General features: G+C 44.6%; 2 protein-coding genes across 3 annotated transcripts in view; one reads left to right on the plus strand and one right to left on the minus strand.

Annotated features, from left to right (window-relative positions):
• Fam91a1 (family with sequence similarity 91 member A1) overlaps positions 1-23,168 on the plus strand; it is a 184,635-nt gene that overhangs the window by 47,321 nt on the left and 114,146 nt on the right. The window lies entirely within an intron of this gene.
• The window catches only part of Anxa13 (annexin A13), a 53,012-nt gene continuing 40,891 nt past the window's right edge, over positions 11,048-23,168 (minus strand). For both annotated transcript variants that reach the window (XM_046465004.2, XM_046465003.2), the window contains 5 exons: positions 21,905-21,973; positions 21,403-21,504; positions 17,420-17,495; positions 14,107-14,219; positions 11,048-11,689 (listed from right to left, as the gene is read on the minus strand). In XM_046465004.2, coding sequence (XP_046320960.1) covers positions 11,570-11,689; positions 14,107-14,219; positions 17,420-17,495; positions 21,403-21,504; positions 21,905-21,973 — 480 coding nt within the window. In that variant the 3' untranslated portion in view covers positions 11,048-11,569. The remainder of the gene's footprint in view (positions 11,690-14,106; positions 14,220-17,419; positions 17,496-21,402; positions 21,505-21,904; positions 21,974-23,168) is intronic.

A 23,168-nucleotide genomic window follows, 5' to 3' on the forward strand; every position in this document is an offset into this window, starting at 1 on the left:
AGACAATAAAATTAAGGGCGTGATGATTCACCATGAATCCAGGGACGTTGCTAAGGAGGTGGGAACAGCAGCAATCATGACTTACGCTTTTATGCCCATTCCAGTTTACCACGGGCATCCACACACGTTTGAGGTGAAGGAGAGCGGGCAGGTTGAGATGGGCTGGCCAAGGAAACTCCTTATGCAGGGGTGGTTCTTGAAGAAGAAATGGATTTGGATTGGAAAATGGCACCTGTGGTGGGACAAATGCAAAGTGCAAAAGCCGAGAGCCAGTGACACCCAGCATGGCCGGGGAGAGTTGGAGTAGGGCTGCCAGACGCGGGGCTGGGGCCCTTGCACCTGTGGTTCCTCTGCTGGCCCCTTACTGCCCAGGCTCAGCTCAGTCAGAGCCTTTCCCTGAGCCCTGGAGGCAGTGCGTGGCCCCACCTGCCCCTCTGTGCCCGTTACTCTGTTTTATTTGTTTCATTGCACGTTCAGGTTTCAAGATGATTCTGTCAATGATATTTCATTGTTTGTTCTCTGTCTCCTTTAAGAAAACATTAAAGTTCTATGTGAATAAGAACATTGTGCCCATGGAAGGGCCTCGGTGACTCTTTGTTGGATGAACATATGAGCAGGTGGCCAGAGGTCTCAGAAGGTTAGCCTCAGGAATTGGGATTTTACAGAAAATTGTGAGGGTTTATGCAGGAGAATGTTGTAGGTTTCAGAAGGTGACTTTCTAGTGACAAGAGTTCACGAGTTGTCTATTCTCCCCTCTTTGATTTAAATTGGCCTGAGGGTAATGGGGATGGCAGCGGGGGTGGTCCCTGGGTGCAGCTGGAGCCTGGTTTTCAGACCCCCCTCAACATGAAGCTATGTTAGGGAAGGGGTTCTCACTGTGGCTTCACATGAAAGTTCCTAGGGGTTTAAAAATTCCTAATTCCCAGGCTGCACCCCAGTCCAAGTTCAATAAAACCTGAACCTCTGGGGGTTCTGGCATAGGTGTTCTGAAAGCATCCTGGGGGTTTCATGTGTAGCCAAGGTTAGGAACCGTGGTGCTCAGCCCACACACGTCTCCTGGGCACTGTAGGTATGAATCAGCGCCTTCTCTTACAGTAAGAGAGGAAGTGAAAACCAATAACTTTTCTTATCTTTTTTGTGGAGACTCTGCCTAAAGGTGAAGGTGGTCAAGGCAGTTCTCCGGTACAATTCTAGCATGGTAACCTGTCTAGGATCAGCCATTCCCAAGGTGTGGCTGCTCCAGCCAGGCCTCGTGTGCCATCCTGATGGAACATTTCTTTGGGCTTTGTGGCTGGCAGCCCCAAGCTGGCCATGTCGATGGACCCAGTCTCCACTTTCTCTGCTCTGTGGCTCCCACATTGCGCGACTTCTATTTTCATACCTTCTTCAATGCTGTGGACCCAGTGTGGCTTAATGTGCAATATTATTTACATGCCCCACAGAAGATGCCAACCTGACATTGCCACTCAAATGCCCTCTGTCCTGCAGGCACAGAATGTGGGTCCCTCTAAAGAGGCTATTAAACCTCTGCTCTTCTTGAATCTGCATTTGAAATCTGTTTGGCTGAGTGTCTCCAGCCGCTCATCTTCTGCATGCAGATGGGCATGTTAATTTTCTTGGGCTGCTTATGTAATGTGACCTCTGATGCAATCGAACACTTGGGCAATTATCTATAGACATGTTTCTAATTGGTTTAATTGAAATAGAATTAGAGCTGCAGAGAGACTTCCTGCCCCTGTTTGGGCTCTCCACACCAAACCAAAGGGGGAACCAGTCTGTTGGTAATTCAGATGGGGGGTGCACTGGAGCAATTTTGAGACCCATTTTGCTCATTAGCCAAATCTCTCCTTACCCTTTCCCCTAACGTTTGTTTTGGGATGTGATTTTTATGAATCATGTCCTTATGTTGTTTTGGAAAACATGAGTAAGTACTATAAAAACATTGAATCTCCCTGCTCTTCGGGTACACTGAGATTTATTTTGCCTGTGGTGGCTAATCGATCAATTATTCATTCATTTAACAAGCATGTGGAATGAGTCATTTGTAAACAAATCTATAGTGAGCCCCTACCATACCTCGGCCACTGTTCTAGGCACCAGGGACACATTGGGGGAGGCAGACAATACAAGAGCAGAACAAATGAACCAATCAATGGAGATAAGTGTTTGAAGATAGGTCGGTGGGAGGAAAAGTGGATTCCTATCTGGTGGTCAGGGAAGGCGAAGAGATCAGATGTGTACAGAATAGCTGTGGGCATTGGGGTTGGGAGGCTGAGTGAGATGCAATTCTTGTCCTTACATAGCTCCCCGTGTACTTGTGGATATGAATGAAGATAATGATAGAGAATGAGGTAGTAGGTTCTGTGAGGCAGTTGTATAAAATGAAGCACACAGAGGGACCGACCCACTGCGTGGGGGTGGGAAGGGAAGGCTTGCTTTCTGGGGTCATTCTGCTGAGCTACCACTGGAAGGAAATGGGGAAGCCAGGAGGTAAAAATGACTGGCTGGAGGAAGGAGGAAGGACATTAAGTGTTCATTTGGCTAGTCACTGAGCATTGTTTCATTGAGCATCTGTTATGGGGAGCATTGTCCTAGGTGCTGACATTTCAGTGGAGACCAATAGAGAAACAAGTCTCTGACCTCCTGGAACTTACACTCTAGTGCTGGGTGGGGCAGGCAATGAATAAGTGAGATAATTTTGAATGCTGACAACCACTGTGAAGATAATACAGGATAAGGATAAAGGGAGAATCCAGATGTGTGTGTGTGTGTGTGTGTTTTCTTTTTTTTAGACATTGATGGACTTTTATTTTATTCGTATATTTATATATGGTGCTGAGGATCGAACCCAGGGCTTTACACCTACAAGGCAAGTGCTCTGCGTAGAGTTTTGACCAGAAGAGAGGCCGTGGGAGACTCATGGACAGTCAGTGTTCCAGAAGGAAGAAAGGGCATGTGTGCAGTGGAAACCCAACAATTACCGGACACATGTGAGGAACAATTTATATTCAAGTCTAAAGCTGAGAATCATTAAAATAAAACATCCATAACTTAGTTTTATTTTTCATATAAAACATTCAAATATACATTGATTTACTGAGAATTTGATTTTCCAAGAAATTTACCATTTTCTTGGAAAATGAACCTTGGATGAGCATTCAGTGTTACTGTTTATTCATTTTTTAAAAAAATGTAACCTAGCTTTACCTAATCTTTCCAAAATATTCACTTTGGCTTCCACAGAAATGTCTTTTAAAATATTTAAATTAAATCATTTGGCTACAAATAGATAAGTAGATACAAACAGTTTGGGGCATAAATACAATCTGTTGCAAAGTGCATGATCCACCAGAAGAGAGGAGGCCTCCTACCCAGTCCCCACCAGCTTCCTGCCTTTGGGACATCTGGGGATTGACCAATAGGGCAGGGGAATAGTTCATGCTGATTAGCGTGGCACATAGGTTCCATTAAAAAGCTCCTACTGATTGAAATGCATACAAACAGTATATATTTGTATGTGCCAAGTACTTAAACTGAATGGAATATTTGTGTGGAAATGATTTTGCTTTTCTGATTAAAAATTCTGGCTCAACCTTTTCCAAAGACTGGTACTAATTTGAACTGGTTCAGTAGGATTTTAAAAACAACAACTTTGATTTTGTTAAAAAAAAATAACTAATACTTGGGTTGGGTTCAGAGTTCAGGCAATTAATGTCATCCACTTCAGCCTGAGTCATCTTACCCTGGTCCATATTACTCTCGGGGAGGAATAATTCCAAACCAGTGCTTTTCCCATCCCCTTCTAATGCAGAGTCTAAAAATGCCTCAGGTCCCTTTTGTCCTGAGCTGTCCTTGTCCTAAGCAATCCTGAAGTGCCATTCATTGGGGACCAAAAATCATTAACAGGAAGAGACTGATACCAAACATCACTGTCTCCTGGTCCAGAGGCTGACGATGGTCAGTACAGTATTGCAGAGGCAACCCATAGAAATCAATAACCTTTCTCACTCAAATGCTCTTCAAATAAACAATCCTTCCCAGCTGCGGTCTGTCTGCTGGGAGAGGCCCAATCTATCTCAAAAGCCATATGTACTCTCCTGGGACTGACCAATTTTGGTGGAAGATATTTTGAACTCATTCTCATTGGGAAGAGAAGACATCAGTAGTCACAAAGAACTGCTAATGTCTTGAACTACTGGAGGATTCTCTTCAAAGCCAATTCCTTGGGTACCTGTGAGCACAGGTCAAAGGACCATTCAGCCTTGGCCTGCCCTTTCTGACCAATCCCTGGGCACAAATTTGGCCACCCACAAATAAAGTAGTGCATATCATAACTAAATATGGGAAATAAATGAAATTCTATGTGTGTGTGTATGTGCATATTTAAGTCTGTATATGAGTTGCTATGGTTTGGATGTAGTTTATCCTCCAGAGACTGGTGTGTTAGAAGCTTGGGTTCCCATTGTGGCTGTGCTGAGTTGTGCAACTTTCAAGAGATGGGGCTTAGAGGAAGGTGGTTAGGTCATAGGGACAGTGCCCTAGGGAGAGATTAATGCTCTTCTCAAGGGAGTTCTTGTTCCCATGGGAAGTCCCAAGAGACCAGGTTGCTGTGGGCAAGCCGAATCTCCCTTGAACCGCTCTTGCTTCCTGGTTCATTCACATGCCCCTTCTGCACCTTATTGGCTCCCTTTCCACTTCTCCACCACGTTGTTATGCAGCCATGAGGCCATTGGCAGGGGTCAACAGACGGCAGTGCCTGATCTTGGACTTTAGCCTCCAAAACATTGAGCTAAATAAACCTTGAAAAAAATTCTGCCATCCAGAACCTTATCTGAAATGTTTGGGGCCAGAAGTACTTTGGCTTTTAGATTTGTTTGAATTTTGGAATATTTGCACATACATAATGAGATCATGTTGATGCTCCAAAAGTTTTGGATTTTAGAGCATTTCAGATTTTGGGTTTTCAGTTTAGGGATGCTCATTCTATACAGAAATGATTTTAGATGTGTGTATGTACCTGGTCAGTAATTACACTTACAGTTCCTATTTCTGTCTACTGAGTGGGCCTTGAGCAAGGTCATCCCCAACAGCAACAAGTATACATGGGGCGCAAAGGGTGGTGTACAATTAAAAAAAAAATTCTGCCATCCACAATGGGAATACAATCAGATGATTTTATTTTTATTTTCCAATAAAAGGAACCAAGGCTCCCTGGGAAAAAAATGGCTGGTTTTAGGGCTGAGGAAGGATATGCAAGATGAGTCGAGAGCATCCTGTAGTGCAGAAATTAAAGGAAATCTCAAAAGTGAAATGAGAGGATAGTCAAAGGAGCACAGGAGCCAACTGCAAAAGCTCCTAAAAGAAAAAACTGGAGTGGGGCATAGTGCCACATGCCTGTAATCCCAGCAGCTCGGGAGGCTGAGGCAGGAGGATCGAGAGTTCAGAGCCAGCCTCAGCAAAAGCAAGGTGCTAAGCAACTCAGTGACATTCTAGGTGTGTGTGTATGTGCATATTTAGGTCTGTATATGAGTTGCTGTGGTTTGGATGTAGTTTATCCTCCAGAGACTGGTGTGTTAGAAGCTTGAGTTCCCACTGTGGCTGTGTTGAGTTGTGCAACTTTCAAGAGATGGGGCTTAGAGGAAGGTGGTTAGGTCATAGGTCTCTAAAGAAATTACAAAATAGGGCTGGGGATGTGGCTCAGTGGGCAAATACCCCTGAGTGAAAATTTTGAGCAACAAAATAAATAATGTAGTATTGGATTATAACTCAAAATACAAAATAAACGTAAATCTCTACTGAAATCAATGAATTATTAAATATGTAAATGATATGAATGAACCAACAAATCTCTTGTCCTGTTTTGCTCACGTCTTTTGCTGTAGATTTTGGGTTTTCCAGATTAGGGATGCTCATTCTGTATAGAAATGATTTTAGATGTGTGTATATCTAAAAGATCCGACCAGCACAATTATAGAGGAGGAAGAATTTATTTCAGGGCTCATGGTTTTTGAGGTCTTACTCCATAGAATGCTGAATATCACGGAGGGAGAGGTGGCAGAGGGAAGCAGCTCATGTCCTAGTGATCAGAAAGCAGAGAGTCTCCACTCACCAGATCCAAATATATACCCCAAAGCCACACCCCAATTTCCGTCTCCTCCAGCCAACACCCTACCACTTCAGTTAATACTATCAGGGATTAATTAACTGATTAGGCTAAGGCTCTAACCCAATCGTTTCTCCTTCTTGCATTGTCTCACACATGAATTTTGGGGAGGCACCACATCTAAACCATAACATTCTGCCCCTGGCCTCCCAGAGCTCACACTCATCTGACAATGCAAAATATATTTAGTCCATTCCCCAAAGTCCCCAGAGCCCCAACAGTTCTGAGATTGCTCAAAGTTCAAGTGCAAAGTCTTCTCTGAGGTTCAAGGCAATCTCGCATTGTGAGCTCCTGTAAAATTAAAAGCATTTTACAAGTATCCAATATATAATGGTACAGAGTAAACATTTCCATTCACAAAATTAGGGGCATAGGAAGAAAGGAGAGGACCAAAGCAAGACCGAAATCCAGCTGGGCAAACAGGTCCTGTAGCTCCATGTCTGGCATCTGGTTCACATGGCATTGTGATATTCTCTCCAAAGGGCTGTGTAAATCCCAAATAATTTATATAGATACTCCCCATTCAAGAAAATGGAGGTACCTCCCCACCCCTCAGGTGTGGGTGCACAGGAGGTCTTTCTTCCAAGGAGTACAGCATAGAAAAGAGGAACAACAACGGAACAATAAAGCGGTGTTGTTGTCATAGTAGCACGCCCTGACAAACACCACCTGGGCCAGGTGATCCAAGGTGAGTCAACAAAGGAATGTCATGTTAACAGCGTTCACCCTGGACATGATGTCCTGGGAATGGCATTTTGGCTCCGGGATCCTCCTTCCTCAAAGCCTTAACTCTGAGGAAAACAACAGAAAGACCAAGACTGATAGGGCATCCTACAAAATACCTGACTGGTACTGCTCAAAACTGCCAAGGTCACCGGAAAAAAAAAAGAAAAAGAAAAAGAAAAAGAAAAAGAAAGAAAGAAAGAAAGAAAGAAAGAAAGAAAGAAAGAAAGAAAGAAAGAGAAAGAAAGAAAGAAAGAGAAAAATCTGACCAATGGCCATGGCTAAGAGGAGCCTAAAGAGACACAGTGATTGCATGTGAAGTGGTGTCCTGGTTGGAACCTGGGACAGAAATAGGACACAATGATCATGTGCCAATGCTAATTTGTCAATCAGGATAAATGCCCCATACTAATGTGAGTGACATGGGGAACTGGGAGTGGGGTATTTACAAATTCTAAGAGGATGGCAACTTTTCTGTAAATCTAAAGTCTATTACAAATAAAATAAAATGAACAATTTATTCTCACCCTCTCCCTGACCTTATGTCTCCCTTCATCCTGGTCTGCACCCTGTGCCCTGGTTGTTACAGAGATGGTGGTGACGCTGGCCACGCTGACGTCTCTCTGTACTCAACCTGTGAGCTCTCAGTTGTGGACACAGAGAGCTGAAGTCCATTTCTGGGTTTTCTGGTGCCTGAATCTCTCAGCTTATCTAGTTTCTGGGGCTTATCTGAGGCATTCTTCTGGCTGTGTGTGGTGGGACATAGTCTGTGGCCTGGGGCAGGGGGGAGGGGGTCCTGTGCATTAATCTGTTACTGCTGTAGGAGCCAGGCTGCTCCTGGGCCAGGTGAGGATGGGGGCATCTCACAGGGGCTGTCACACCCAACTGCAATCAGAGTGATGTCCAGTGGGAGCCTTGTCATGCTCTGCCTCCTTGGGCTTACCCACCCATGATCATCTTTGTGTGGCAAAAACCCCATGTCATCTTCTGGACCATTATTTGCATCTACTTTTCCTTTTTTTCCCCCTTTCATAACTTCTGCTTTATTGTCTGCTTATTTTGTTTTAAAATAATACATTTTTAATTGTTTATTTTTAGTTATAGATAACATTAGGATTCATTTGGACCTAATGAAAAAATAATAATTTAATTGTACTGGTTGAAATAAAAGATTGTAGTCCCCACTAGGGAGGATGGAAGGGATACTAAGAGGAAGACAGTATAAAGAGGTTGTTGGGATAGTATTGTATTCTGTTTCTTGATATAAGCAGCAGACACATGTATTCTCTTTATGGTAATTCAAGGATTTATATAATTTTGATATTTGTCCTCTCATTTTGCTCAATAAGATCAAATTTGTTTTTAAAAAATCAATTAAAAATTTAAAATACAACCAGAGATATGAAAAATTGTGCTGTAATATGTGTAATAAGAATTGTAATGCATTCTGCTGTTATTTATTTTTTAAAAAAATCAATTAAAATTTTTTAAAAAAAGATCAAATTTGTTAAATAAAAGATTGTGAGGAAGAGCAGAAAGGAGGGATTTAAAAGGGAAGTAGGGTACACTTAGTAGTAATTGACATGTTAATTTTGTTGATTGTGGTGCTGGTTTCATGGATGTGCACATGTCAAAAGATGAAAGTATATACCTTAGATATATTCAGGTTGATATATGTCAATTAAACTCCATACAGCTATTAAAAAAAAAAGTGGGTAGCATGTAGAGCTGAGGCAAGAAAAGAAACAGAGTTTTAAATCAATAAACTAAAACCAGGACTAAGAATTTGTTAGCTAATCATACTTTTCCTTCTTAATCTTCACTTCTCAACACTCCTAAGAATGATTAACAAAGACTGACTGTATGGTATTATGGGTTGCCTAGAGAGTCAGAACCTAAAATTTGTAGAAGAAACTGGTCACAGGCATCTTGTTGGAGGAAGAGGCTCTCAGTGGCCTCTCCTAGGTAAAACAGGTTGTGTGCAACGCCAGCCAGTTGGTACCAGCCCAGAGGGCAGCTATGTGCAGATTAGCAGAAGGCGCCCTCTCTAGGAAGCTGCGGCCCTGCAGACTCCGTGGGAGAGAGCTAGGGCTGAATTTCAGGCCCCAAATGTCTCCTCAACCAGGCAGTCTTGTGCAGTAGACAACCTATACGAGAGGTCATTGTGACCATAAAACATACTGTGGGTAGCACAGGTCCTAGGGTCAGAAACACTTAGAGCTGAATTCTAGCCCTAACCCTTCCCTTGGGTAACCTTGAGCAAATGACCTTGCTGCACAGTCTCACTTGGCCCATTTCTTCCCCCATGAAACTCCTTTTCTCTTCTGCCTGTGTCATGGCCTCCAACAATCTCAAATTGTGTCTGTTTTTAACAAATCTCTTTCCATTGGCTTGCTTTTCTGTTCTTACCATGAGCTCAGATCCTAAGAATGGGGTTCTTTGTTCCTGTTTTTAAAAGTAAAGATCACCTTTGGCAATAAATGAATGAGAGTATGTTTTGTCACTGAACTTGGCTCTAAAAAAATAGCCTTTTATGAGTAAAAGCTTACAGTGGTTCCAATGACCATTGGGTAGATAAGACACCAACATGAACAGAACCTATTAATTTCTCAGTCACTGTTTCATAGCTGCTAAAATGACACACCATGATATGACATCTGTTCTTGGACTGTTTGGGCGAATTTGCTTTTCTGCGAATCACACCACCACAGTGATTTCCCCAGGCCCGGATCTGATCACCATCCTCATTTTCTTAGACTTCTCTGCTGATTGCCACTGTCCAAAAGACCCAGCTCGTGCTTGGCAGGTAGAACTATTGCTGATGGGATCCAATTATGTCTTCAGCAGGCTCCTTGATGGGCCCTCCACCCCAGTCCATCCCTTCTTTCAACACATATATGCTCCAGAAGAATGGAGTCCATCTTTTCCTGAGCACATCCTGCCCCATTCATGCTTTGGAGACTTTGCTCGTGACTTTCTTCCTTTATTTCTCTGAAGAGCTTCTGTGCATTTTTCAAAACCCAACACAAATGTGTCTGTGTGAAACATTCTCCAGATCCCCCATGCAGAGCTGTGTGCTTATGGGTAAAGCCCCTTTTCTACTCTTCTTAAAGCACATGGAGCATTGTGTGGACCAATGGAGATATCTGTCTCCCTTACTGTCTTGAGAATGGATTGCCCAAGGTGTACACTGTGTTGTACTTACCTTTGTGTCCCCAGTGATTGGCAGATAGCAGGGAATTAAGCAGATGAATGAATACAGACCTATTACCATGTGCTTCAATTACTTTTCCAAAAAAGTAACCACTTGGTTAATAGTGTGATTTCTCAAGTCAGTCAATCTGAGATTCAAATCTCTTTTTTGGGTATAGGGGATTAAATTCAGGGGCACTCGACCACTGAGCCACATCCTCAGTCCTATTTTGTATTTTATTAAGAGACAGGACTGAATTGCTTAGTGCCTCACTTTTGCTGAGGCTGGCTTTGAAGTTGCGATCCTCCTGTCTCAGCCTCCCGAGTTGCTGGGGTTGCAGTCTTGTGCCACTGTGCCTGGCTCAAATCTTAATTCTATTGTGTACAAATGCATTTAGCCAGGGTTCTTAATGTCTCTGTTTCTTCAACTGATAAATGGGAGTGATATTAACTTCATAGAGCTGTGGGAAGGACTATGTATAAAATTATGCTACTGAGCAGTGGCCAGGCATAAATACTTATCCAATGAGTGTAACTGTAATTATGAGACCAAAGTGCCCAGGTTCTCTTGACAGGTCCCTCTACGTCTGACTCCATGTGACTATGAGACCAACATCTTGCAACAGAGATTCTATTGGTGCAGAACTTGAGAGGCAGGTTATGGGCCTTGGCCTTATTGGCACTTTGCTTAGCTTAATGGTGTTCAAAGATCCGAAGGAAGACAGATGAGTCAAATGTCTCAGAATGAGAAAACCCAGTTAAACCAGGCAGAGATTAGGGCAGTTTACCCCTACTTGCAGGTCACATGGGCAGGTCACTGTTTCCTTGCTGCCAGCCTTGATCCCTGTCCTTGGTGATTGTCAATAGATGTAGTTGTGCATTTTCCCAAATGTGTTTGCATTTCACTAGTCCTATGATTTCCAGAACAAGAGCCCAAACTACTCAAGCCAGTTTGGAAAAGCAACTGACTAGGCATAATCCACAACTTTAATTAACATTGAGGCTTTGAAATTGAGCACTCAGAAGGAAAATTAACAAATTGGTTAAATTTGTCTTCCCTGTACTATAACCATTCAGTCTTTACTGGAACCATATACACTCCCACATTCTTGTGTGATAGGTATTCTTAACATTTTATTACAAATGCATAGGGTTTTTATATTTTATTATTATCATTGTTATTATTATTATTGTTATTATCAACTGCTGATTTTATTTGTGCTTGGAAAGCTTTCAGTTACCATGTTAAAGGAAGGTTAGGAGGCAACCTAGATACAGGCTAAGCCAGCATTCAAGACGACCCATCCAAGTGTCTTGAGGCTGTTGCTCTTAATGTAAATAGCTTTGGCCTTTCAGCTGCTTAAGATGCCAAGAAAACAAACCAGGACTTGAGGGGTTTTGGTGCCATGGTCCCGTTTTCAAGCTTGATTCGGAATGTGCTCTTGATAAAGGCAGTTTCTCCCTGTGTTCCTCCTAATGCTCTGGCTTAGATCAGTGCAAGAGGGCCAGCAGCAATTTCTGGAAATCCCCAGAGGTGTCCGAGCGAACCATGTCAGAGAGAGACTTCTGATACTTCTCCTGGAACTTGGCCTTTATGCCCTGTAGGTCCACCTGTAGGAAAGATAATGGAAGGGGGGACCCCAGCATTGACAGTATGTTCCCCATGAACAGTCAGCTAAGCCCTCACACTCATTTGCCTTAAACAGCCTTTAGGGGTAGGGCTATCATCATTTCCATTTTGTGGATGGGAAAAGGAAAGCTGAGTTCAGTTCCCCAGAGGTGTCTGCATGTAGTTGTATGAGCCATTAAAACTGTATTGATGGAATCCAAAACCTGAACGTCAGAATGGTTTTTATGTGTTACAGAATAGAATTTTTATTTTTGAGTTTTCTTTCAAGTTATTTGTGTTTGGATTTAGAAAGGTATCATTCTTGGATATCAGGATTGTTCAAAAACAGGTGATGGGCCCTGCTCAGGTGATAGGTCAGAGTTTGCTAACCCTTGGTAGAAGACAAAGGAAATTATCATAATGGAAACCTCAGATGAAGCATTTTTTTCCCCTTATACTCTGGATAAGCACGGATATTAGAACCTGTCCACAAAATTCAAATCATCTGTAGGACTAGTTTAAAGCTTAAAAACCTGGGTGCTGTGGATGAGGATAGACCTCAGGAGGAAAACAGCCAAGAAGATCACTCTGCTAAGGACTCCTTCCAGCTAAGAGGGAGGTAACGTGCTTCAGAAAAGATATAATTCCAGATTGAAGAAAATGAGTCTCATAAAAGAAACAAAGAGCCCTCTGTAACCAGGAGTATTTTTCCTTTCTTTCTTTTTTTTTTTGGTCTAGGCTCTGCCTTGCACTGCGAACCTAGAAACCGTGGCTCAGGTATCTGATTCTTTATTCTTCTGCCCCAGTTAGAGGGCTGAACTGAGAGAGAGAAGGTGGGGGAGTGAGGGATTGTTTGAAGTGGACACTGAGCAGGAGGAGAGGGACTGTTGGAGGCAGATGGCTTGTGTCCCCTGCTCCCCTGTCTGGCTCCTTACTTAGTGCTGGGGGATGGGTGAGAAGGTGTGGGTCAGGATGCGGGCTCAGTGGACCTCTGTTGTGGCTGTGAGGGATTAAAGGATCTGGCTAAACTCTAAGTGGCCAGGAGAAACTGTCTCAGGACACTGGTCAATACTGAGAGGGGACAGAGCATTCTGGAACTGAACATTCCATGGTCTAGGTCAGGGTGAACATGGAGCCCTGGACAGGCACTCTGGATGGATCCAATCTCCCTGGGGCTCTTTCAGAACCTTGGGTCTGTTCTGTTGTGAACCTCGAGACCTCTGGTGTCTTGGGCTGGGAGATGCATTGCTAAGAGCCAGACAGCCAGAGCCGGAAGTCTTCTAGAGAGGACAGAGGAGGAGAGCACTCCAGGAGAGCGGCAGAGAGGCTGAAAAGAAGAGAGGGAGGAGAGAGAAGCAGACTTAGGAAAAAAGACAAGTCATGGAGGAGGAGGGAGAGAGGGGGAGGAGATATTCCAGGAATAGAAAGAAAAAACGAAAGAACTGTCTTGCTGCGAAGTTTTATTTAAAACCAGCGTCAGATGTTAAGTATTTGTCAAAAGGCGTGGATCAAGATTTGGCCTGGCACTTCTCCCTCTCCCTTTGTCAATTTTTAGGGGGAAGATGTCTGTGGTTTTCACCTGTTTTGTTCTACTTCATCCTCCAGGGCTGCCACTGCAGAGAATGCGCTTTCCCCTTGACGTCACACCCTTTCTATCTGTGACCTGATGTCCTGAAGCGTTAGCTCGGCATCTTGGCAGCTGCTCCCAACCTTTTGGCAATTCATTCCCTTTTCTTTCTTAGACACGTACATTCTTTGACAGGGGACAAAAATTGGTCCTTAAAGGGTAAAAAGGACCCTTAATCTTTTAACGTATAAAGGTGCATTGCTATTCCTGGAAATAAATAATTCAAACGGCACATAAATGGATCAACAATACTGTCTGTGGTTTTAAAAAACATTTGGTTGGTGGAGGGAGGTTGTCAATTAGGAAAAATAAGTGTGTGAACCAGATCCTTAGGGGGACAATAAGGAAAAGGTTGAGAAACACTCTTAGGCTAAAGTGTTCCTTGTGCAAAAATTGTGCTTCTATGGTGTGTTCAATTTAAAAAGGGCTCGCTGAGGAACTGGGGAGTCATTTGCTTATTATCTCTGTGGCCGGGCAACCTCCTTCAGTGTCCCTGTTTTGGCTTCCTTAAAATGGAGCTGGGCGTAGCTTCTGTAAGTTCCCCTCCACACAGTACCACGAACTCTCCAGAGCCACAGAGGACAAAAATAGAAGCAACTATCATTATTGTATTTTTATAAAAAGAAACAGATTGAAGCAGAGCATAGTCTTCTACAAATTCTGGGAAGGCAGGGACCATCTCTGTTTTGCTTTTCCTGTAAATAGGTCCTTAATGAAAACTACTTGTCCATGACATCAGTCGTGGGCAAAAGAGAAGGTGCAGCTGCCTCTTTGGAGTGGAGTGTGTCTTACCTTATCCCTGGTCACCAAGATGCGGATTAACGTTTCCTCATCGGTCCCTGCACCTTTCATGGACTTATACAGACAGTCGGCCAAATAGCCATCCAGGTCCTGAGCGCATCTCACTGGGCAGGATGAGAAAAGGATAGGGGTGGTGTTCACAATTTGATGGGTAACATGGAAACCCTACCAGGGCCCGGAGTGGCCCCTGGCAACCCTTGGAGCTGACTGACCCCTGAGACAGAAGTTTGGAAGAAGCTGATGTCACATTGTTTTGGAATGAGATCTGGAAGATTCCCCAGGTCAAGATACCAGGGCCTTCAACCAGAGCCAGATCAAAAGCACTTCAGCAGAATAAGAGCACATCCTGCTTCCTGAAGGCCCTCTGGGGGAGGGCGTCATCCTCAGGTTTGTCCTGTGGGGTGCATGGGTCTCACCTGCAGAAATTACTGTTCCTATCTCAGGGAAATCTCTGGTGCTGGAGCAGGACTCTGAGGGCAACACAGGCTGGCCAGCAACCTCGTGTAATAAAAATCCGTAATCTCGCAGGTTGACCCCTCAGGTCTGTGGGCTGCTTTCCTGTGCTCAACCACCTTTAGAAGCCTTGCCTCTGAACCTTCTCCAGGCTCCCCATGACTTTCTCAGCCAGTGACTTGGATGTAGGCTTGGTAAGATGATTGGTCGCCTTCCCAGGGTGCTGCTCGGTGTTCTTTCTGACCTCCCCTTGCCTGCCAGCTTTGCTCCATCCACAGATGAATGGAGTGTGGTTTCTAAGCATCAGCTGGGCGACAGGGTGCCTCTCTATTCCTGGGCTAAATCACCATTTCCCTTCCTCCTCCAGCTCATATACATCTGTTATGACTAATGCTTAAGAGCAATAAGCTATTTACTCTTGGGGTTGTTAACATTTCTCTAGATTAATTTTTTGATGTTAGTATGAATAATAAGTTCCGCATACATGTGGACCATGCAAGCTTAATATGGCCTGGAATGGGGCTCTTGTTTTCCAGGTAAGTATCTGTGTGGCTGATGCTTCTGAGCAAGGGAGGGGGAGCAGGATTAGGGAAGGAGAGCCTAGGGGGGCGGGTGTGTGTGTGGGGGAGTGTCAGTCTCCTTTTATAGGCCACATGTCAGCCTCCAGAGTTTTAGTGAAAAAGAAAAGCCCAACCCAGATGTCTGGTCTCTTTACCCCAAGAATAGTCCAAAAGCCCCTGGGTGGGGTTGTTGGTGGAAACCTGTATGCTGCTTTGAAGAACAGCGTATTTGAGACTCACTGTGGTCCCCAGGCAATTGGAGCTATTGACAAACTTTTCCTCTCTAGGCAGCATGAATGGATCTGAACCATCATGGGCTCAGAGTCAGCGTGCTCTGAACCTACTCAGGGTCTTCTTCCTTCACATTCCTTCTTCCCAATAGATTGGCAAGAAAACTTTCACCATCTTTAGTGCAGATAATCTGTGTCTGGGGAGTAGCTTATGCTGTTAGCAGCAGGAGGAATCTTTCAGTGGGATAGCGAGGGAAGCATGGGGTCAAGTTGCTCAGGTGAGTGGAAGGATGGACAGCCAACTCTTCATGCTGTGCTGTACCTCACTCAAAGAGCAGGGGACACAAGATGAGCTGTGGGGAGCTTATAAGTGTGGCTTCTTGGGCTCCATTCCATTCCAGGTTTCTCCACGGGAAACCTGAAAGGGGCTCAGGAAACTGTTGTAACAGGAGATTCTGAGGCAGGTGATCCTTGGGCCCCATGGTCATGGTGGGAGTCATTTGGGTAGAGCCCCTCTTTTTACATTGTAGCTATAAGCTGGTGTTTCTAGGAGTTAGGTGGGGGCAGGGTGAGGAATGTTTAGAAACTAGAGTTGTGGAGTCATGTTCTATTATTTGTGTGGTTCATTCTCAAGGTCTTTTCTAATTATTTTTGCTTTTCTACTGAATATCTCAACTCCTGCAGTTCCTGGCTCCCAATTCCCAGGGATTAACTTTTCCCTCCTCTGTACTCTCCTTGTTCTGATTGTTAATTGTTCATTTCTTTACTATAGCCCAATCTGTTGACTTGTGTGTATCCACTATGGATATTAAACTCCATAAGAGCAAGAACTGGGTCTTATTTGCCTTTGATCCCTGTACCTAGCACAACCCCTGTACTCAGGTTGGTGCTGAGTAGATGTTAAAACATTGACTGGTTGCAGGACCACCCTCTGACAGCACTCTGCTATTTTTCTGGCCTTAGAGCCTCTGAAATAGAGGCTCCATCTGCAAAGGCTTCCATCTGCTTAGGAGACTCTTCCTTAAAGCCCTAAGGACAGTCGTCCACACTAGGGCTCCTGTGTGTCCATGTGGTCATGAATAATACTAGAAACATTTAGGCCTCTGCACATCACAGTAGAGGTCCTGCTAACTGAATGCAAAATGAGCATGGATGGGGGAAAAAATCCCCAATTGTTGACATTGTTTAAAAAAAAAATCTCAAGTAAAGTTTGGCAACTGGAGCACATTTTTGAGCTTCCAGGACTGCTTGTTTGGTTCTTCCTCTTCTGGGGATGTGTCTCTCCATTCTTCATGCCATTTGGGTTGGTGCCCTGGACTCCTCGCCACAGCAGTGTGGACAATGGACAATGCCTTCATTCCAGTGCTTGCAGAAAGAAAAAGGGAGCCTGCAAGACACGGCCCTGTGCCCATCTCTCTGCTATTTCCTGTCTTTGGGCAACACCTGGAGAGAAGGTCCTGGGGTTTGCTTGGCATAGCCAAGATCTAGTCTCCCTCCCCTCCCTTTTAAACAGAACTCATTCTTTGAATGTTGAAGGGCATCAAATGGAAAGGAAACCCTCCAGCCATGGGGCATGTGTAAAAACTTGTCTCGATACTAAACTAGGTATTCTTGAGTATGTGTCATTTGAGCCCCATACTGCCACCTGAGACTAGATCATGATCCAGGGCTGCTGACAAATGCTCTTTAGGACTCCCTACCCTGGTAGGACTGCAGTGGACATTCTGGTGCACAATGAGATGTCTTCTTCAGGGCTGAGGCATGCATTCCGGGGGTTGCTTATTGACTGCTCACATCTGGTGCCCTCTGCAGAAATTGCTGACTTCCCCAAGGTTGCAAAGGTCCCATTACAGTTTGACATGGTGTGCAGAAACCTGGCCCCCTTGTTCCACTGTGACCATCCCCATTTCAGAGCTCCCTGCGGGACAGACACAGCATCACCTAAGCCAGATGCTGCTTAGGTATGTCATTCCTGAAATCCTCCTGCATGCAGAACTCAGTCTCCCAGGCCAGCTTCAGAAAGCCTCACTTAGGACAGGGACCCTCCTAACTTTACTTTACCCAGGGTTAAGTAGGCCTTCTGCAAGTCTCCTGATGTTTCTTCTTTAATGGATTCTTCTATGTCTTTGCCGATGAGCTGGAGAGACAAGCAAAGTCTGGCTGTTATTCTAGAATTTGCTTTTGGCCTTGGGGTTCTTGGGTCTTTTCTCTAAATGATGTGCTAAACTCTCCCAGATTTAGTGCCTCAGCTGTAGGGAGCTCCTGTCCTGGCTCTTGCTCTTCAGGGTGGGGGTGGCTGCCCCTTATTTGAGAGGAGCTCTTACTGCTAAGGAGTTAGTTCAGAGGGGACCCATACTGGACCCACACTGTAACACTCTACAGTATTTTAACTTCCAATGTATTTCTCATCTTTTCCAGTTCCCAGGAGACTGGTATAATAATCTGACCTGCATCTCCCTTGTCTCCTTGTCTTGGAACTGGGAGTCAGTCACTTATAGCTTGGGTGGAATAAGTGGAGGCCGTGAAGTTCATGATGGGGACATGATCTAATGTTCCTGACAGAGCGGGGTTGACCACATCAGAATGCCACTTTCCTTCGCTCTGGGGTGACTGCAGATGATCTTATATTCACCACTGGTCTGCATGTCACTCTGCACAGCATTGCACATTAGGTTTCTTTCCAAATATTTACAGAAGCTAAAGTTAGAGTAAATTGTGACTCTCCTTAACACAAATACAGCCAGGGCCAAGCTCAGGGCAGGCAAATAGAAAGGAGAGCTCTTTGCAGGATTTGAGCACTTTGCCTTTTTCTTAGAAATGATCTTTTCAGGATATGGCACAATTGATCCTATAAATACTTGGGACCTTTGAGTACATACTAGTGGAGCTGATGGTTTGTATTATGGAAACAAGGGTAAACAAAATATTCTTTGAGATGCAAGCACAATATATGTGAGAGGATGGGGGTCTGGATCCCCAGCCATGTCTGCAAAGCCACAAGCCTCAATGTGTCCAGAGTAAAAAGGGCAGGGCCTTTCAATCCTGTCCCTGCCCCCAGCTTTCTGGGGTTTGGTCTGGAAGTTGGTAGGAAGGGATGCCTATCACTTTCCCAGAAACAGAGTTCTTGTTTTGCAGACTGAGATTGAATTTCAAGACAACCTTTTGTTCACACAGATCTGTATTTACTTAAAAAAAAAATCTTCACATTAAACCACTTTCTGTTTCTACTGTTAATCCCAGGCCAGGGGAGTGATTTTCAATATTCCACAGACTCTCAGCCCACAAAACAGATAAAGGCAGATGAACAGCTGGTCTGGGAAGGTGGAGGTGGGCTCCCCACACTAGTCCTGGACATTGATGCCATGTTCCGGAACCTCAGTGCTCTTCCTTGCACAACTCCTGGGGACTCTATTCACATGCTGCAATGAGAAGCTACTTCCTTCTTTTCTCTGCTGGCTCCAGCCCTCCTGGAGGCTGCAGGAGCATCTCCCTGGGCTCTCTGGAACAGAGTCTGGAATAATGGACTGGCCCAGCTACTGAGACTCTCCTGTGTCCACTTTTCACTTTAGTTATCTCAATACCTAATTCCTAGGGGACTCTTTGGACAGAACCAGGTTTTCTGATCTCAGAAAAAAAAAAACACTTTACAAGGGTGGATTCCAAACCAGTCTCAGAGACTAGTTAAACAGGTAGCAGTGCCTGTAGGGAGACACATCTCTCTTTTAAAATGGATGCCTCCAAATTAACAGTATGCTGACCACAGAGCCCCCTGCATTCTGGCTTTGATGACAGAGGGCCATTCTGGCTCTTGATGGCTTAGGAATGTAAAGAGAAGGGCCAAGAGGTGAGGCTCAGGATGGAGAGGTGTGGGGCTGGGCTGTGCATGTGTGTAACCTATTTATTCTGAGCCCTGTTGTGGAACTAACTTTGACTTTGTGATTGTGTGTTTCATGTTTGGTAAAACTTGGGACTGGAATAATCTTGCAGGATGTACCAGTTTGGAGAGGTTCTGTTTCTTGGGTTGGATTGCTGAGCATGTCAGAAGTTAAGACTTAGGCTTAGAGGGCAAGTAAAGGACAAAACCCTGAGTTTTTGTGCCAAAAATTAAAATTCAACTGTACGCCATGACAATCTAATACATAATACATTCCAGTGATCTCATACAAGTGTCTTGGTGCTCTTGGCCAGATACCATCAAAAACGTATTGAACCTAGGTTCTAAGAACAGGGTAAATTCTAAAAAATAAGCAATGAAGATCAAGATGAATGATATTTGAACAAGGCTTTTAGAATATACAGGTAGCATTTTAGAGCTGGTTTTGTGTCAAGAATCAGCAACTCTGTAGGGTGCTTTATTTCCTTTGGAGATTTGCTCTGATTTTTGGTCCTGTTGGTTCAAATGGGGAGAGTGCTAACAATTGCTAATGTTTATCGAGCACGCGTGTACAGCAAGCAAGGTACTGTCTAATGTTTACTTCCGTGAATTCATTTAATCCTTACTAATCCTATGCAGTGGGTACCATTAACCCCACTTCATAGTTGAGAAGAGTTAGGCCTTTAAGAATTTGCCCCAGACTCTGTTGCTAGTGGCCTGGGGCCAACTTCTCAAGCTTCATCATGCCTCAGAATCACCTTCGGGTCTTGTTAAGTCCTGCAGTTGGTTAGACCGGAACCCCAGAGAATCTGGTTCAGTGAGTCCAGGGTGGAGACTGAATTCTCAGGTGATACTGATGCTGCTTTTTTGGAATCAACTTTGAGATATTGACCTAGAGTGCGTCCTTTCAGGTTGTCACTAGTTCATACAGAGTGCCCGCACACACACACAACACACACACTCACTCCCATGTGGGAATTTCTCTGGTGATCACCAATGACAGCCATTCTTGGAAACTCCATCAGTGGCCTCTATCACGTGGAAGAGGACCATGGTCACCGAGAGGTCCTCCAACTCAGAGGCCAGAGGCCTGCAGGCACTGAGAGCAGGGGCTGCTCGATTGGCTGCCTTTGATTATGACTCTGGGCACAATTTGAAAGCAGGGGCCCCTCAAGGCTTCCATGCAGTAATGATAAAATTCCGAAGCCTCGTTGTCTTTTCATCTACTGGCAGCTCCCAGGAAAAGCTATTTCGAGTGAGGAGCAGCCAGCTCCAGCCGAGGTAGGCGCTCGGGCCGGGGAGGCTTGGAGCTCTCATCCACTTTCTGCTACTGACTTGTTGTGTGGTCCTGATAAGTTACAGATGGCTCCTCACTGGGCGGACTTGCCCTGTCCAACAGTTACAGGCCACAACAGCTGTTCAGCCTACATTATAGTTATGATATTGTCGTGAAATTGAAATGAGACACAAGGCATAGAAGTGCTTTGAACAGGTAAAAGTACTCTACAAAAATAAAATAGGAGAAAAAAAGTTTTTTTTTTTTTTGCCAATTCAAGATCGCTTTTAAGGGAAGGGCTTAGAACTAAGTACTCTGAAATAGCTAACTCACTTTGTTGGCTTAACTTAATCGTGAGATTAGAAACAAAATTTATCCATGTCTTTTCATGAGGGATCTCATGTCTGTCTGGAGAGTTGTAGGTACACTGTGAACACAGCTGTAAATTGGAATAATACCACCAATAATAGAGCTTACCACCTGTCAGATATTGTTCTGAGCCTTTGTCTTCTTTAACTATTACAAATAGCTCTATGAGGGTTGGGTGGTGATGCTCATGGTCCCTGTTTTACAGAAGAGGGTGGAAGATGTTTGGTCACTTGCCAGTGGTAGAACCAGCATTTGCACCTGAACCCTGGACTCTTAAGTTTTGCTCCTAAACATAACACTCTGCATGTCCCTGGTATCCCAGGGTATCTCAGACTTAGCACCCCATTTTGGGGCTGTCCTGTGCAGGATGAGGGGAAGCATCCTGGACCTTACCCCACCCCTCACCACTGAAAACTACTATTGTTTGTGATTTTCTAGCTCTGTATCCCAGGTCCTGGCTTCCTTTGGAAATAATTCAGGAGAGTTTCTGAGGGAGCCCTCTCCCCTCAGTACTTCATTACTTACAATCTGATAGGCTTGAAAGGTGGCTTGTAACTGCTTGTAGTTCCTATTGGCCAGGACTTCATTGAAGGCAAGCTCATCAGTACCCCAGCGGCCTTCCCCTGCCTGGAAGCAAACAATTTGAAAAGGACTTTGTGAAAAGACCGCATATTCAGTGCTGTGATGAGATCTTACTTACAGGCAATTTTAAAATACAAGCCGAATAGAAGTCAAATGGATTGACTAAGCACTTTGAGCATCTAACCCACAAACATGCATTATATATTTATATTATTTATACCTTTCCTGGTTCCCAAATGGATCCAGGTTAGCCCCAGAGTATAAGAACAGGAACAACTCCCTATATATGATCTGAATAGATGTAAGCATATATTTATTTCTTAAAGGTCACACTCATTTCCCAAGTAACTCCCATGTGCATGAAATAAGAAAACGTTTGTGGAAAACAATGCTCATAATTTAAAAACAAAAGAAGTTGCGGAGACTGGCACATGAGCACACTTACATCATACAGATCTTTGGCATCCCGACCAGCCAGATCCTTGTCCACTTCATCTCCTTCATCACGATTTGCCTAGAAAAATCGATACATTGTTGTTAACTCGAGTTCCTGCTGGACCACCGTCTTGGGATGTGAGGGTGATTTCGGAGTGGCCTGAAGCACCCTTCAGCCTGGCAAAGCGTCAAGGCCTGCTCTTTGCTGCCATCTTTTGGGCAGACTGATAAAGAGTGTCACTTCTGTGCAAATGCTTGCTTGTAGAAATCAGCATCAGTCAGGAACCCCACTGACCTCAGAGCAGGCTGACAGCAGTGACCTCAGTGACCCACAGCCTGATGGAATCCCTTTCTCTGAGTGTGCAACAGTGGAAACAGAGATGTCGCTCTGTGGTTATGTGATGGTAGATGGTCTGGGGGATTTTTGTAGATGTCATTCGGGTCCATAATTAGTTGAATGGATCAAAAAGGAGGTCATTCTGGGTGGGCCTAGCCCAACCAGGACCCTCTTAAAAGTGAGAGATGGGAGTAGTCAGAGAGATGAGCTTCTGCTGGCCGGGAAGAAACCCCACAGCTCTACTGTAAACTATTCCTGGGGGCCATGTGGCAGGGAGCCACAGATGGCCTCAGAGCACCAGGAATTCTCCCTGAGCTTCAGGTGAAATGGCAGCCCTGGCCCAAACCTGGGTTTCAGCCTGGTGAGACCCTGAGCAAAGGACACGGCTAACCCATCCCTGGACTCCTGGCCTGTGGCCAGGGTGAGAAGTAGATCTCAGTTGTTTTGAGCTGCTTAGTTTGTGGTGATTCGTTATGCAGCAGGAGAAAACTTACACAACCCTCCTGCGGCCATTGATGCCTAATTTTTTGGTTCTGTTCTGTCAGTCTATCCACAGTGGGATAAATGAAATGGAGGAAATGTATGAAGTTCAAGTAGATGGCTGTGAATGAGATGCAGGTGCTACCCACCTGGAGACCCTGGAGTGGGAGGGCTATGTTCCAGCAGGGCCACTTCTGAAAGCCCTGCTGCCCTGGTGGAGTTCCTTACAGCAGTTCCTACAGGCCTAGACTCTGGGCACATCCTAGAAGTAGGTGCAGATGTGTGGTGTGGAAAGGGCCTGGCTTGGGTCAGATGGTCTTGCTCCTGGGCCGGGTCTTACTGGTTGTGAATCAGGCAGGTTCCCCATCTCAGGAGGCCTGACTTTCCTCACTGGTCAAGGGAAGTGGTTATATTTAATGAGCTAATCCAGTCACCCAAAGGCTTTGCAAACTGCACG

Source organism: Marmota monax, unplaced genomic scaffold (genome assembly GCF_021218885.2).
Source record: "Marmota monax isolate L192 unplaced genomic scaffold, Marmota_monax_Labrador192_F-V1.1 WCK01_AAM20220418_F8-fsc00003, whole genome shotgun sequence".
In the NCBI taxonomy this organism is placed as follows: Eukaryota; Metazoa; Chordata; class Mammalia; order Rodentia; family Sciuridae; genus Marmota; species Marmota monax.